Raw genomic sequence first — 18,494 nt, 5'->3', positions numbered from 1 at the left:
TTCCATCGAATAAAACATGTATATGCACTTTCATGATTTAGGGAATAAAGTGATTCATAAATCTAGTCAGGGCCAATTATAACAAAGCAGTGACACAACATGACTTAACAGAATCATTATCCCCTGGACCCCATGACCCCAGCATGCTCCAAAATGGACCTCTCCATACACTCTGCATGATGGATGGCTCTAAATACCTGCTCAAAACTATTGGAAAATATCATTTTTAAACACTGAGGAAAAGGGTAATAATACAATTCTCATAATATGAATACATGGAGTATTAATCCAATTAAGATGTTTCAAATTGTAGCAAGTACCCGGGGTTGCAAGCCAGAACAAGTACAGGAGTTGCAAAATGCTAATCATTTTGTATTTGGTAGCCCTAAATATTGGTCGTGCGTGTTTCATATTATTTTGATATTTGTAACAATTATGATATAGCTAGTAAATAAATCTAAATGTATGTGCAAAACTGTTCTCCATTTAATCCTTTAAATCAACTTTAAAAATATGATACAATGGTCCATTTATATTGAAGCAGCTTTTCGAGATTCTGTCATTTGACCAACTATGTAAAAGCTTTCCATCGTATAAATTCGTAAAAATAAAAAAGAGAGTTGTGCAATTGTTTGAGTTATAACTCGGTCACGGTCCTCACGTTCCACTTTTTATAATGGTTGATTAAAAGCAAACTATAGAGTACAGACGAGAGACACACATGTGATCAATTGTGACGTCAACATTTCATACCTTTAGGCTATACACCATCAGCATTGTCACTTTCCTTTTTTAACACGCGATGATGAACGCATCTAGCCTTTGGAAATAATCCCACTTCCTGTGTTGCGAATTTTGTATTTCCTCTTTAGGGGAAAATTTAGCCAATTTTGTTTGATTTTAGTTGGTAATTTCCAGGGTCAAATAGTGTTTTTTTCAAATTTGGAGGTCCACGTATACTGACTGAAAATGTATATGAAAATACAAAAAATGATAGGCTCACATATTCGTTTATCACGACAAAACAAAAAAGTAGGAGATCAATACAAAACTTCAAACACTTTGCGTTTGTAGGCAAATTCAGTAGGTTTACCAGATTCTTGAGCAAATTTCCTAAAAACTTTATTCTCGTAAAAAACGAAGGACTTTCCTAATAACCTGATGGGCGTACAAGATCACTTTGCCAAAATGTCATCAGGATTTGACCATGGTCCTAACACAGGTCCATGGTTTGACACAGTTCTTTCGTGGACAAGAGAATGTCAGCTCTCCTATACATCAACCTTTTATTGCAAAATACAAATGTAAGAATTTCATCATCACAACAGGGTACAAAGAAAGGAAGAGGCGCTTAAAAAAACTATTTCTAATTGATGACTTTAACAAAATATTGTTGACAGATGTAGTCATGGTGATGCCTCAGTTACACCGCCGAACCGATGCAAGATAGAGCACAAATCGGTAGCTAATGTATGAAATCCATGTTGTTTCCTTTTGTTTATGACTGTTGAGAGAACTTTCGTATGCTGGTAAGTAAACAGCCAGGGGACATACGGCCTTAGTCCTCTCCTAGGGACTATGCGATGAAGAGTACGTATTGCGGTTTGTCTGTCTGTAGTGTGCCTGAGGTATGCAGCGAGGGATGCGGTGTGAGAGAAAAAGTATCCACTGCCTGCGATGATTGAGTTCTTTTGTGGGTCATCAGGTGTGTCTCTCCATCTGTCTAGTCCGACTCCGAGTCCAGACGTAAATTGAATAACGAAAGAAAATTGCGCAGATTTTCAGAGAGAATGTGCCCTCTTGCCAAAAATGTTATCTGTCTTTCACCAAATATTATACAGAGGCTCAAGAATGTCTTTATGGGGTGGGGAAGGTGGAAGGGAGAAGAATCTTCCCGACAATAATTTCCCCAAATGATAATTTTTCTTTTAAAGGTAATACAAAGTTTTGGTATGGGGTCGTGAATTTGGTTCAAATGAACATATTGGAAGCAAATGCGATCCTACAATATTCACTGATCGTTGTCGAAGTCGAAAAACAATGTTTCTTGACTAAAATCGACCGATTAGCTAATCCCGTTCGGAAATTATATACCACAACTACATAATCTGAGATTTTCATGGTCGCAGCTACCATTGTACGGCCGTAGGAGCTATTTGAAATTTATCAAAATTTACCGGGAGCACCGGTAAATCTTTATATTCAATTTTTCTCGAAAGCAGAAGTGTTTTAGGGGCTTAAATTTCTGAGTGCTTTTAATACATCCACAGGGGCATCCAAATATATCAAAATTGTAAAGAATCACTTTCCACCCATTTTTCAAAATTGCCCAAAACTTTTTAATACCTTTAAAAATCACATTGGTCTCATTAACTAGAGAGGAGGCAGGGGCAACTAAATATTCTTTCGCCCAGGAATCTGGACATGCCCTCTCAATGTCCTGAATTGAGGTGAGTTGTCACCCTTTTCTTGGGGGAGGGGCGCTGTTTCGGGCCCTGGATCCGACTTTGCTGTACGTTTCATCTGTGGTTTTATCTACGGGAATCTCTTCCTGATCATGTAGGACACTAAATACCACCTGCAAGGAAACGGTTGTCTGTCTAGCACAAAGCAGCGTATAGACGCGGTCGACATGTATGCATCCAGATGGCAGCCCACATGGGCGGAACCGACCATTCAATATTATTGGCACCCGTTGCTTGACATTTTGAACTTTATAATAACATTATAGTCAATTAATCATTAGGAAACATTTTGCAAATTTGAAGTACAGTCATATGGAAGTATCTAGGGCGGGGTTTGTTTTGTTTTATTTACGCGCCTACTTTTCATGCCTGGATTTAATCTCAGTCACACTATTAAGCTAGACCGACAACATTATGACAACAGACAGAACAAAAACAAATCATTTTTCCGAAATAATGGCCTAAATTGGTCTTTTTTTTAAGTCAATGTGGGACTTTTGTGTGTCGGTTTTACGGTATGAGTGGTTTTCACAGGGTTAATCACGTTAGTGAACTTGATATCCGAATACCGCAAATCTCTCCACAACATGATTCATATTTACTTATCCCAAATAAGTCATGGAATATACCACCCCTGAATGTATTCCAATCACTATGCTGGCCAACTCTGTATCAGTTGTTCTGGAAAACAATGTGCAGTGTATACGTGCATTAAAAGAATAACACCCGGAATAGTACATGAAGATTTATATTCGTCTACGATATTTCAAAACGAATAACTCGCAACACAGATCAGATAATGTTTCGATTACCTAAATGTAAAACAGAATTTTACAGGAAGTCATTTATTTATTTATTTAGGCAGTGAAATTTGGAATGAGCTTCCTCTCGAAGTTAAAGAAGCACTGAGAGCCTCGCAGTCTTTAAGAGAGCTCTAAAAGAATTTCTCACATGATACGTTGTTCATTCTGCTGTTAATGTATAAAATGACTGATATGACAATACAATGCAAGGTTTGTCCACCTCTGGTAGATTTATTGCACTTTTCATCCCACTAGATTTAGTTCTTACATGTTTATCACAATTTCTTTCTCACTGTTTATTACGATTCATTTTTTGTCATGTTACTTGACTCAATTACTATACCATGCTTACAATGTATTTTGATATACTTATTATATTCAGTTAATGTTTTCCCATGTTGTTGTTTAACTTGTTTTAATAGTTGATTTTTTTAATCATTATCTAAACCATGCATGTTCTAATCTGATATTTTGTACAGTTCTAATTGTAAATTACAATAACTTGTAAATCCAAGGTATGATAAATTATGTATTTTTCATGTCCAGTTTTTATAACCAGGGCTCTGTGGAAGACCAGTTTTTTATTATTTTGTTTGTATACTGAACAGACTAACGTGAATAAAGAAGTTGAATAAATGAATACACAAATAACAACAAAATATTCTTTGGATATGAGACACGTCTCATAAACAAACATAAGTAACATAAATTAGAAATAGATGCTAACAGTCCTAGTTATTAAGGGGAACAATACCCAGTAGAGATCTTATCAATTACAATAATAGTATTCCTCCTGCCTCGGTCCAACGGGCACAAGTCATGGGATGTTTTGTTACAAAGGTAAATACGATACAGATACAGTGCCACGAAATGAAGATTGCACACTACAGTAACTACATATCATCCTTGTTTATTCTCTATTGCAGCGATATGTGGTAAAATGTATGTATTATTCAATAAATACTATAGAGATATATCAGGTGGTAAAAGCAATCTTATAAATCCAATGCTATAACAGGGGCGGACTAGGACTGGAATTCAAGATGCGTGTCAACCGGCCCTCAGACAACAAATCGACCAACCCTCTTTCGCGCAGCCCTGAATTTCCACTGGCCAGTCTTCCCCTGAACGCTGTCATCGTTCATTAATATTTTTTGTTTTCGAATGATTGAACCAACGTGACATGTTTTTGTTGTCCATTAAAACAATTTGATAGAGAAGCATTCACTTGCATCGAAGTTGAATTGAGTTAGCCATGTCCAGAGTCAGAATAGGAAAACAAATTTTTGGAATAGATCGACTGCCTCAAGAACACACACACCCTCCTCACACACACAAACAATGCACCCATGAAATCCACTGAATGTGCAAATTTTCCTTGGAATACCTGAATAAAACAGCCGTGGTTGTTTATTTTAAAAAATGTGATTATTTTGGTCCATTTTAGAAGTTTTTTAAAGAATACAAAAATATTTATATATAAAAGTTTGTGATAAAAATGTTTCTTAAAAAAATGATTTCGTACTAACTCATGGATGTTTTTCTTTTCTTCAAAGATGAGTGCGTTTCCTGACAATGTAAACTGAAACACTTACTCATCACAGCCCTGTAAAGTTCTTATGAAACTGGTATATTATAACCAGGTATACTAGCTGTTATACCACAATGGCTGCGTATATAGGGATGACCTATAAGGAATGAGCTGCTGCTATAGGAGATAGTCGTTGTCAATCAATGACCGCTTCGCTTATAACAATGGCCTTTACTCACATCGACGGGGTTTCCATTCATGTTAGGATGGGTAAGAGGATGGCGGGGGGAGGGGGTGGAGAGGGGAAGCAGTAGCCAAACACGGCATGGTTATTATGCAACGTTACTGCCCTTTAGCTCTTGAGGGGAGCTGTCCGCCTCAATCTCCTTGTATTGAAGAGTCGGCTTGACCAAATTAATTATGCCTGTCATAACCATCGGGTCGGAGGGTGATGGCGACAATGAGTGTTCGAATGAGATCTCGGCGCCAAGCTGTCAAAGAGCAAGTAATTTTTCATACTTAATTGATTCGTTACAGACGATTGCACCACCTTGCTCCTCAAAGGCTCCGTGTCAATTATTAACGACAAAACATTAATTGTTACTTCTTAACGGGAGCCTTATTTCATGATTGGAATAACGGCCTTTTATACACTTTTATACAACACCTACGTGGATCCCTGTCATTTGATTGGAGGATTGTTGGTCACATGATATTCAATAGATGGTATATTGCACGGTCGTGCATTTTTGGTTATTATGCGCCGTGCATTTTTGGTTATATGCAGACTGCGTACCTCTCTGCCGTGCGCGCGCGTATCCCTGCGTGTATCTGACGCGAAGGCAATTTGAATGTAATCGAGAAGGCTTGAATCCAACTTGAATTTATCTTTAATATAAAGAGTAAAGCATAATTTGTTGATTAACGTTCTATTAGATCTTCTTCGATGTTGTATAAAACAAATAATGAATGTTTTTCATTCGTTCAATGGTGCGAATATTTTCATTCGTTGAAAGATTAACATTAATTCTATTCAACTCGGCTAACGCCTCGTTGAATAGAATGTTAATCTTTCAACTCATGAAAATATTCGCACTATTGAACTCATAACCATTCATTATTTGTATAGTATTCGTTGCGTAGAGTGCGCCAACCCATTGAAAGGGCATTGGTGTCATGGGAGGGGTGGCATCGAAAGGAGGGGGGGGGGGTCTTATATTCAAACACAGAAATAAGTTTACTCACACATACATGTACTATGTATGCCCTGCCTTTGAAGGGATATTGCTCCTACAATTTTTCAATTGGACCATTTAAAATCACCTTAATCGAACATGACTGAGAATAGTAATTTTCAAATGGATGTGCTTCTGGTTCCATAATCACAGTTTTTTTTTTTTTATCCCTTGGCCATCTGCCCTTCATGTCAACTGTTCCTACAATGTATAATATCATACCAGTATTTCAAGGATGGGTGTTGTGAACATTATAAAAATTTACCTGATCCATGAAAATGAGTAATACATTTCATTTTGAAGTGTAACTCCTCAGGGGTTGTCATAAACGTCATGAATCAAAAACGGAATTGATAAAAGAAATATGCTTCTTACGGAGGAGGAAATTACTATTGATAAACAAACAGTTTTTACGTGTTTTTGAATGACGTTATTTCCCCCAGTCTTTCTGCATGGATTCTAAGAATAGATCACCACCTGTCTTTTATTTTTCTCCACGATATACTAATATTTGTTTTTTTCACCATTAAGAGGTTTATCGCTACACAAATATTTGAACATTTAGTGATAATTCAGTAGCGATACGATAAGGGGAACCAAATATCATTACCGCTAACCAGAATGATCCTCCGAAACAAACACAAGGTCAGATAAGATAGGAGAAAATATAGGCTACGCCTTTAATAGGTTAAGATTGATACACCAAATCGTTATAGGCAAGGAAATAAAGCATGCACTGCCCGAATGGAGTGCTTATTATGTAAACAATCGTCCAACGTATACGACACATGCTCTGGTGACATTAATGCTCCGAGGTAATTCCCTACACTAACCTGAACTTCAACCCTGGACCACGCAACCGCACCGTAACCCTTACCTTAAACCAAAACTAAAACCTAACCTGAAATCCAATCGCAACCCTAACCCTTCATTTGACGAAATAAAACCTGGAGCAAAATCAGGAGAAATTTAGGGCGCCAACGATCAAGCGGATCGGTGACCTGTAATCGTTTTGACCGGGGTTTTGACCTTATATACATGTATCCAATTCACCAGAAACTTCTTCTTGAACCCTATACGTGATTTTTATGCTTTAAGACAGAACGTGTCCTCGACATAATACATCATCTGTAAATCTCTTAAATTGTGTCAGAAACAACACATTATTCTTGTTTATGTGTAGGCCTAAATACAAGATAGAAATTACAAGTAATACTCGGGGAATATAGGCCTATTACTACCTTTGATTCAGTAGTTTTTAGATTGATCAGAAATAAAATGTCCACCGCCTGAAAGATAACACAAGGACTATTATTGTCTAATGTAAGGGGGGAAACTATTATAGCGATGTTGAACGGTTGTTGCTAGAGCTGTATCAAGTAATACGCAAATCAACACCAATATTAAAGAGAGTTTGGAGTCATAGTTCACCTGTGATTCGTTATATCCTGCCAAATGACAAGTAGTCCGTGGGCCAGAGGGGGCTACCGTGCACCCCCCCTATGATCCTACTTCTTGGGTGTCATTTTGTTCATTGGGATCCATAATATCAGAAAAAAGATGTTCCCAAGAAAAAAACTCATTTGGACACTGCTTTTTTGCTCCTTATTTGAAAATATGTAAAAATGTCAGTTTTTCGTGTTTTGCACACTTTCTTAGGGTTTGTGAATTATGTGCTTACATTTTACCCTGTTTCTCAGCAGATATAACTCTAATCTCCACCAAATTTACAAAAGATCTTTGTAAACAATACAACAATAGGTAGACAAAATTATTTTATTTTATTTTATTGTCTTCAATTGTTAATGATGTCATAAATTTGCATATATTATGATATGCAAATTTCTGCCTCAAAACCTGTCAAAATCACCTGAAAGTTGTATTTTGTCTGATTTTATCATGAAATAAGTTTTCAAACCCCCTAATTCGGTGTAAAATTATTCATTGATATGTTATCTGATGTTTCCTGCAAAAACAATTCAGTCAACTCTTGTTGACATTGTTTTTTTACCATTATTTGTTATGTAAACATATCAGTTTTCCGTGTATTGTACATTTTCTTAGGGTTTGTGAATTATGTGCTTACATTTTACCCTGTTTCTCAGCAGATATAAGTCAAACCTCCATCAAATTAAAAAACAATCTTTGTAAATAATGCAACAATGGGTAGACAAAATTATTTTAATTCATTTAATTGTCTTCAATTATTAATGGCGTCATGAATTTGCATATATTTAATATGCAAATTTCTGTCTCAAAACCTTTCAAAATCACCTAAACGTTGTATTTCTGTCTGCTATTATCATGAAATAAGTTTCCTAGCCCCCTAATTTGGTGTAATATTATTCATTGATATTTTATCCGATGTTTCCCGCAAACAAATCTGTATCAGTCAACTCGTATGCGCCACCCCCCCCCCCCCCCGCTTATTACAATTAGTACATTCTGTACATATAATGTACATTTAATCCAGGTTGGATATCAACTCTTTGGTACAGTCCACGAATCACAAAGTCCTGCCAGAGGTTTGACAAATTTGTTGCGTTGCTGCAACAGTTTGATTATCTTGACTTTGCCGGTTCCTTTAAATATGCGCTTTTGGAGTCACAGCCTGAGAAAGCATGTAAGTCCAAGGAGTGCTGGGCAAAATTAGTGACATCTTTGAGCCGCTGCTTGTTGCCTCTCCCTGTATGGAAGAGTAACGTAATGTCTGGAGTGAGATGAGCATAATGAAGCAATATAAAAATATATCGCTGTTTGGGCTTTTGATCTGCACATGATCACAACCTTGCTCCTTTACCGTATTGGCAGTAAAGGATCTCGCGTGAATCTGTTTCTTCTTGGGTTGAGTTGAGAGATGGAATCTCAGAATACAGTGTCTCTCTCCCATTCCGAGAAGTGAGCAGTTAGGCTTCTCTTTCTTTGATGAATATCATCTTTTCCCATATAGCCTCTTAGCCCGGCTCTTAGCCATGTTGTGCTTACTCCAAACATCCAGAAGAACTTGAATAAGTTGTTTCTTATTCTCATCATTCGTTAGGAACTGCTTCCAGTCAGATGGTCTTTTGGTCTTGCCTCCTTTAATCATCATCTTCTCTGCACACCCACGCCGTGTCCGTTCACTTGACTTCCCAGAGTCTGGCTTGTACATGTCTGTGCTGAAAATGACATCGCATTTGGACAACACTCCATTGTGAATTTTGATGCAAATATCGTGGAAGTATGCAGGCATCTCTTTTAGGTAGTAGAAAACCATTTTCCACTACCAACGAATTGCCAGTGGTTGGAGGTTGTGAGTTCTCTACATCCTTCCGGAGATAGTGTAGGCCCTTAAATGTATCTGTCTTAGCAAAGAAGTTGTTCCAACGTTCCAATTGAGTAGAGAACAGGGATCAAAGAATTCCCGTAGATCAAGTTGGCTTTTTCTCTAATCGCTCTTTAATGATCATCTCTTTCTGGTCTTTCCCTGTGGTAATTGCATGCATGACATCTTTCTCAACCTCAGCTGGAACGCGGGCACCGGAAGAGAAAACATACAATCCATTCTTGTCATCAACATCAACTTGATTGAGGAAGCTTTTTACATCATCTATGGCCTTTTTTTTAATACACATCCCTCACTTTTCCTTATCTGAGTTGGTTGTTGATCTCTGTGTTTATTTCCACGGTGAGCATCAAACGTCATGTCTGCATATATTTGAGCCTACCTCTGATATACACTGTAGTTCTCAATTATGCCAGAGAGACCGACACCACTACCAACCCCACTGCGAGATTTGCCATGCTTCAAGATTATCTCCTCAATTGTCTTGTCGACAGCACTTCGGTTCCCTGGAATAAGCGACCTGGCAACACTTATTGCAACTCTTTCGAGCAATGTCATGGCACCATGATGTGAATCTTCAATGTTTACCAAGAATACATCAAGGTAGGTCACATATTGGGAGTAATTGTGACCAGGTCAGGCATAAGGAACAGGCAGTGCAAGTACAATGGACAGTTATTTTCTTTCACAGACCTGATCAATGAAAGATCAATCCAAACGCAATCAACATACGACATCAAAATTTGTGCCGTCTTCCAAAGAGATCCTCTTCGAACATCAGCTTTGAAGCTCTCATATTACTCTATCAACGCCTTCAGATCTGCATTAGCCACAACCTCAGCAAGCCTCTCCTTTGTTGGTGATCGATTTAGCTCTTGGAAGATATTCTTTGATTCCTCAGCTATATCAACAAGTGCATCATCTTATCCAGTCATTGACAGGAACTCATAAAAAAGGAGCTTTTCTAAGCACTCCACCATTGTCTTGTGACAATGCAGACTCCTGTCGCAGTTCTTTCCTGTTATGACGTCTTTCATAGACCCAGAAGACATGAGACCAGCTTCCAAGAGGATATCTTCAAGTCCGGATCCTTCCATTTTCTTTCCCAGCATTTTGGGGTATGCACAAATCAAATAGAAAGTGCCAATCAACACAATGTGTTTCTTGTAAGTTTATGGATGACTCCAAATGAGAGGATATGCCTACAGGCACACGCCCAAGTCAACTGTTGTTATGACATGGCCAACCTTGTGGCTTGCTTCTTCTGCAGCTCTTAGGCACTCTTGGATTGTATCGAATTCTGTTATGGGATATTTTCTTACAGGATATTAATCTATGGTCGTCACATTTGAGGGCACCTCCCATGTTACTGAAACAAATCCAGCCCAATCTGGAAGCTCTTGACCTGTCTCTCCACTACTTTTTCGGACAAGCATCCACGCAATATCATTTCTGGCACATTCTTTGAATGCTTTATATCTGTTGACATAGCAAGGTGGAAGAGGACCTTCATTTTCATTAGCCAAGGAACTTTCTTTGGTTCATGTACGTGCTACTGAGGGTACTGTGCTATTTGAAGATTCAACTGTCTCATTGTTAGAAATCTCCAGCTGCATAATCCCATGGGCTGTGTGGCAAAGCCAGAACCACCAAAGCTTGAAATGTATTGGTTGAAATCGTCAACGTCTGAATGGAAGACTGATGGCTCCACGTGATGGCGGACTACCTGTCTAGATAGAATACCGAAAGTCTATTGTAGCGCTTGTGCTATGGCAGATTCAAGCTCAAGTGAAAATGAATAGCTTTCTGAATGAACAAGCCGATTCAGGAATGTGATCAATCGAGCACTGCGTAAGAGATGTCTCAGAGTCTTCCATACCAGTATATGCTTGGACATTTTCCACTTTCCATTTGTGGCTGCCCTAGATACATCTTGTCCTAGAGATATGACAAGTTTAGTCACTCTTTGTGACGGTCGAGATGGATTTCCACTCAACAAATGGTTCAGAAACTTCTCTAGCTCAGTGTGAATCTGTTCAACTGTGGGCTATTTCCGTTGTTCACTGTTTAGCTACTTCATCGTATTTGACACTTCTCCATTAATCTGGCTTTTAGTTCGCCACATATTTCTACCGACAGTTCTTGTGATTTCTTGCTTCTGCAGCAAACAGATCAACTTCCAGGATTCTCAAAACTAGGTCTTCTTCACCCCTCTCTTTGCAACATCTACAACATTTTGCCACCCACCAAAATCTAACATTGGTGTACTTTCTGTTGTCCAAGAGCTTTTCACTTTGATTCATTTTGGGCCTTCCTTTTTACAAGAGATACAATCAGGATTGAGGATGACTTCATCAATTGACGATCTGGGTGGACGGGATGTTGAAGGTTCTGTGGCATCAGATAAGATCTCTGACAGTCGATTGAGATTCTCGGTAAAAAGTTGGTAGCACTCCCGATGATAACCGTGCACATCTGAAATGTCTTCAAGAATGAGGATGCATGCTTCTTCCATTGCTCATTGTGTCAAGTCAGTTGAAATTCGTGAAATTGTACCCCGTTTGTTCATTCATTTGTATAAACAACAAAACTATATTATAGCATATAATGGGATTAATGACCAGCTGCTGCTGCTGATTAATGATCAGGCTGGTTCTATAACAGGAAACAATGATGTATGTGGTAAATTACTGTATTTGATTTAGTTTGATGTTAACAGGCTAGCCCCAACAGTAATTGAAATACTGCTTGCTGAGCTTTTGTTTTTTTAAACAGGAACTTTAATTGAATGTACATTATACAGAATGTATTAATCGTAATATGCGGGGAGAGTGGGGGGTGGGGGTGGGATACGAGTTGACTTATACTGAACAAAATTTGCGGGAAACATCAGATAAAATATCAATGAATAATATTACACCAAATTAGGGGGTTTGAAAACTTATTTCATGATAATAGCAGACAAAATACAACTTTTAGGTGATTTTGACAGGTTTTGAGACAGAAATTTGCATAATAAAAATATGCAAATTTATGACGTCATTAATAATTGAAGACAATAAAATGAATTAAAATAATTTTGTCTTCCTGTTGTTGTATGATTTACAAAGATTGTTTATTAATTTGATGGAGGTTAGAAATATATCTGCTGAGAAACAGGGTAAAATGTAAGCACATAATTCACAAACCCTAAGAAAATGTACAATACACGGAAAACTGATATGTTTACGTAACAAATAATGGTAAAAAACAATGTCAACAAGAGTTGACTGAAATTTGTTTGCAGGAAACATCAGATAACATATCAATAAATAATTTTACACCAAATTAGGGGGTTTGAAAATTTATTTCATGATAATAGCAGACAAAATACAACTTTTAGGTGATTTTGACAGGTTTTGAGGCAGAAATTTGCATATCAAAATATATGCAAATTTATGACGTCATTAACAATTGAAGTCAATAAAATAAAACAAAATAATTTTTTCTACCTATTTTTGTATTGTTTACAAAGATCTTTTATAAATTTGGTGGAGATTAGAGTTATATTTGCTGAGAAACAGGGTAAAATGTAAGCACATAATTCACAAACCCTAAGAAAGTGTGCAAAACACGAAAAACTGACATTTTTACATATCTTCAAATAAGGAGCAAAAAAACAGTGTCCAAATGAGTTTTTTTCTTGGGAACATCTTTTTTCTGATATTATGGATCCCAATGAACAAAATGACACCCAAGAAGTAGGATCATAGGGGGGGGTGCACGGTAGCCCCCTCTGGCCCACGGACTAAAGTTAATTCCGTAAAAATTACAATCATTTATTGCGTTGATAGTAATTCTTCAAAACAATCCTGCTACAGCCGATGACGGTGCAATGACTCAATTACGATAAGCAAACTCAGGAATATTTGCCGTGATGATCAAACAGAGGGGGGCAAAGGGTATCAAATTTTCCGAAAGGCATTTATCTATAAAATCTCAGAGAAGCCAACACGTTAAAGGTTGTCATGTATTAAGCGGCACAGTTACCTCTGCAAATGCTGACGAGATCAAAACAAAAATAGATGTCATCAAATTTGCAGCGGGCACGCCATTCATGTTTAGGCATAGAGAATTTGTGTATTATCATTATTATTATTTTTTTTTTGGGGGGGGGTGGGAGGGGTTGGGCAGGGAAGAGAGCATCCCCATAGACACCACCCTTTATGGATCCGCCACAGATAGCATAACAATGCATGATTCAGGCAATATATTTCAAAGCCTGCATTGTCATGAGGAGTGAGGTGCCACATTCCGAGTCAATGTTGGAAACTGTTTTCCACTTGTTGCTTATGGGATTAAAGATGAAATTGATTAGCTATCTGACAATAATTATATTAAGCTCTACTTGAAGGTTTTATTATTGGTTGCAAACTTTCTTAAGACTATGTTACCGTCTTCCTGTTGGCTTCCTTCATAATAGCATTTATCCCTATTTCATTCTGTTTCAATTTTATTTACATATGCAATTTCATTATGATTCGTTGACGACTTTTATTTGTATTTTGTTTGTGATATTCCTGCATTTGCTCATCTGATCATCCTGATAGGCCTTTTACTCACAACTTTGAACTTTTAATGTGGTGAACAAATGAACCTACGAAGTGATAATCGTTGCATCACTTCTCACCTATATCACTTTGGTATTCGGGTATAAATTTGTTTAAAACAAGCTCAACTTTTTGACATTGAGAATAATTAAAACTTGGTATGAACGAAACTCAAAGTACATGCATGTACGAATCTGAATATCAATCTATCAAATGGACATGATTCTGGTACATAATTAACCATTATCTAAATTAAAACTGATATTATAAGAAACCTTATAATCTTGATGTTCAGTTCCTGTTCATGTTTTTTTCCCCATCGGTACAAGGTACAACATGTATCTTTTCAAGCAAGCAAATCTACTTTTATCATGACCTTTATCCTTTTGATATTGATACAGACCGTAATTATTTGTTTTGCATTTTTTTTACGATGAACCGACGTTCTTAACGTTGACATTTCCAAGTGGGCAAAGTCACACACTCTGTTTTCAAAACGTATCCAAACTTTACAAAGCGTGTTCTTAAAGTAAACGAAACGTGGTGTAGAAGGAAATGCGTCTGATCGGAATACACATCTTCTCTAAATCATGGATCAGTGAAAGAATTAGACAAATAATTATCAATACAGAGATAACTTCATCCTACGTAAATGTTGACATATGGATGGATAAAGGAATAGATTATATTACTGTTAAGAAAACTGTAGAAAGTCATTTAGATCTGGACATTAAACTGCATACACATAGGTAGATTGAAAGGGTCGATGAATTGAAATAAATAAACGAAATGTTCATGACGAAAGAAGGTACGTTAATGTTGTAACCCCCCCCCCATATTAAAAGACATAATACAATCGGTATTAATATAACATATAGTTTCTTTGAAAGGCAATCAGTCAATAAGCTTGAAGTTCTTGGAGATTATTTAAGATGTATCATAATCTCAAGAAGATTTGTGAAAAATACTATTTAAGATTGTAAAAACAATCTAAACAATTAAGCGCGGCGATTTATGGTCATGAGCGGGGCGGGGGCGACGCATTACTATTCTATACTCAACCTCTATAGTATACAGATTTTATACATTATTTGGTTATACAATTGTATCATGCGAGGGAAGGATGCAAGACACTTTTGCGATCTATATTGGTTTTTTCTGTAGGTAAATAAAGATTCGCAGAATAGTATCATAAATCTTAACGGTTTATAATAGTTGGAACTGAATATCTTTGAAATCTTAATCTTTTTTATTCGCAGGTAGCTGCTAGTCTAGCCGCATCAAACTTTGAGAATGGAATGAGAACACGGGCCCTAGAATTTAACCAGACAGGTTTCTCGGAGAACACTAAACGTCTGCTGAACAAAATTATTTACATCGGTGACGCTGCTATAGAGCGCCAGGAAGATTTAGTAGAGGTAAAGTATGTAGTTCATTTTAGGATTTTTTTAATACATAGTCCTGAAAGTCGTTTGAATTTTGTCTTTAATTATGAGGGGAAAATTCCAACGCAATCACAAAGACTCTAAAAAAAAATCAACGTTAGCCAACGTCAATAGCCCTGTCTATTTTCCTGTAAAATGTGCTAACATATATTTCATAATCTAAATATGCTTTCAAAGGGTAATACAATAGGGTGTTGAAGTTGAGATTGAGTTTCTCTCTTGAAAGTCCTTGGGATCATTTTATGATTTCCTGGAAATGTTAAGGACGTCATCGACGTTGTATTGTTCTTCTTGCTATGATTACATGTTGTTCTTCTATGTTCAGCTGACTAACCTACTGGCGCAGATGGAGACTCGTTACTCGACAGGAAAGCCTTGCAAAGAGGACGGCACATGCTATTCTCTAGAACCAGGTGAGATTTCGAGATACAATTCTGTCAAGATAAAACTGTTAGCTTTTAACACGATCACAAAGTGTTCCGAGAAATCAAGTCTAGGCAATTTGGATAGCCCTCTCCATCGATTTTTTTTTAATTCGCAAACATTACAATGACCTGTTTCGTGATTTATATTAGATGTAAAATAGGGTAAAAATCAACTATATTGCAAAGTAAATATCCCTAGAGAATTCACCATTTCTTTCAAATGTTGTTAGAGCACAATGTCAGGGGAGTGATTAAAATTTTCCTTCAGAAAGAATTCATTAAAAATAAAGAACTTGGAAAGTGCAACATATCAAATAAAACAAATGTATATAAATACCACAGGAGGCTTTAAAAAAACACATAATATAAACAGCAAAGGAGTTTGACTGTAAAAAATATTATCAAGGTGTGAATCATAATCTTACAATTAAAGAGATAGGGGTGTGGGGTTTATCATACAATAATTCCTCTTGTTTTCATTTGAATTTTATCTTCAAAGATCTCACTAGGATCATGTCTGAGTCACGCGACTACCAGGAGCTTTACTGGGCATGGGATGCCTGGCGTGATGAGGTCGGGGCTCCAGCCCGTCAGGATTACGCTCGATACGTCGAGCTGAAAAATATAGGCGCTCAAGCAAACGGTAAGTCACACACAGACACACGCGCGCACTCGCGTACCCACAATCCCCCACACCCACCCTCCTCCCAAGTACACGATACGTTATAGAAAGATCAGTATTCAGAACGTAGACATTAATTTGTGATAATCTGGAGAATTCATACGATATATTTGTTTAAAGATGACCTTCAGGCATTGTGACGTTCAGACATGTGATTTTGATTATAGAGATGGGAGGCTGATCGATCGTCAGAGGCACCTTTTAACTTATTAAGGGTTATGATGGAAAGCAAATGTTGTGAATGGTAATATTTATTTAAAAAATACACCGTTGATTAATGTTCCAAGAAATAAATTTGTTACTATTTCCGAGGATTTTATCTCCTTATCCTTTATTAACAAACATTAAAAGCAATTGACACCTGCATTGAGTCGTATAATATAGCTATAGGTCGTGATCAGGCGCGTACGCAGGGGGTGGTTTTGGGGTTAACCCCCCCCCCCCTCGAGTTTTTTTAATGTGTATGTTTTATGTATGTTTTTTTGGAAACCCCCCCTTTTAATTTTAAACCCCCCCCCCCCTTGAAAAAAATCCTGCGTACGCCACTGGTCGTGATGATATATGCGTTATGTTATTATCAATAAAGAGATATTAACATGTTTAATCATACAAGGAAACTTATCATATACATTGTAGATATAAAGAAGGCATGTGGTATTCACATAATTGACAATAGAAAATGATAATCAAACAATAAACACACAATGACTCATTTCACGCCTGGGGATCTATTGTTCCAACCTCTCATCAATACCCAACTTCAGTCGAAGAAAAACAATTATCTTACAGCTGATCAGAATTCTGAGTATAGCAAACAAAATATGTACCATGCACTGAGAGGCTCTAGTTGAAATTCGAGGTGGCAGGAATAGCACTATTTTTTGAGGGGCGTAGCCCAGAAGAAAATAGTGCTATTTCTGTCGACGAGGAATCCATAAATTCACTAGTAGCTTGAAATGGTGCAGGATAGGCTATATTTTCTTTATATTTTTCAAACCAGCCTTCATGAATAATAATAATAATAAAAATAATGTATACTGTCACTGAAGTAGTTAGAGTGCAGTGAAAGCAGCGCAGACGACCGTACCGCGACCGGGCCGACACCGATATCACATTGATCTTGATCGATCCCATATCTATGACGTCATCCCTGGTAAAGTGCCATGGTACAGTGCACTATACCATGGATGACGTCGGTATAGAACATTTTTCGTACCGGTAACATCATAGCAATGTTATATTTGGTCACATGATGCTCATGTTGACCAATCACTGAAGAGGATTCCATTGATCAAAAATATAATATTTAATACTAACCCACTAAAATAAAAAAAAGCCTGAAACATGTTCTATCAAATAAAATCTTTTTACAAAAATAAAACAAAACACTACCAGAATAGTAATTAAAAACGTATTATAGAAAAAAAAAGTTTCGTTCTTGATAAGTAAAGGCCATTTAGGAAAGTAGCCTCAAGGTTTGGCGCAACTATAAACACTTCTTAGACATAGGCATATCCTTACTCGTCTCGAATTTGTTGACTTAGGGTCAAACTACGAAATGCATAATGCATTCAAATCTTAATTACGCTGGCTATACACTAGTAGCCATGGACACAGTGCATGGATATAAATTATGTAGACGTTTCATTGACTGTCTGCTTCAGTCAAAACACTCCATGTTATGACGTCATTGTAGAGTGGATTCCGATTGTATAGGCTGTTATTGAATCAAAAGTAATGCCCTGCGGTACTTCCGTCATCTTTAGCTTTAAGTCGCTTTCAATGAGAATGATGAGAAAGTAGAATAATAATCAGTTCTTGAATACCGCATATAATATTTAAACAATGTGCTTCCAAATAACTTTGGATTTTTACCCTGGCCACAGCCTTTAAAAAGGTAGGGGCTAAGTCGTTCAAGGAGTTTTTGCCTGTATCCCAGCACCCATTTGCTATATACCTGGGTTGAGTGTGACAGATTATTATTTATTCATTTA

The 18,494-nt window shown here is 37.1% G+C and overlaps 1 protein-coding gene across 1 annotated transcript in view; it reads left to right on the top strand.

Annotated features, from left to right (window-relative positions):
- Positions 1 to 18,494, top strand: part of LOC100889485 (angiotensin-converting enzyme) — a 36,274-nt gene that overhangs the window by 1,605 nt on the left and 16,175 nt on the right. Inside the window, exons 2-4 of the mRNA XM_003724564.3 lie at positions 15,208 to 15,366; positions 15,719 to 15,806; positions 16,318 to 16,461. Of these exons, the coding sequence (XP_003724612.2) occupies positions 15,208 to 15,366; positions 15,719 to 15,806; positions 16,318 to 16,461 (391 nt within the window). The remainder of the gene's footprint in view (positions 1 to 15,207; positions 15,367 to 15,718; positions 15,807 to 16,317; positions 16,462 to 18,494) is intronic.

Source organism: Strongylocentrotus purpuratus, unplaced genomic scaffold, assembly GCF_000002235.5.
Source record: "Strongylocentrotus purpuratus isolate Spur 01 unplaced genomic scaffold, Spur_5.0 spur5_scaffold_6, whole genome shotgun sequence".
NCBI lineage: Eukaryota > Metazoa > Echinodermata > Echinoidea > Camarodonta > Strongylocentrotidae > Strongylocentrotus > Strongylocentrotus purpuratus.
Note: the sequence above shows the minus strand (reverse complement) of the source record. Positions and strands in the feature narration are given on the sequence as shown.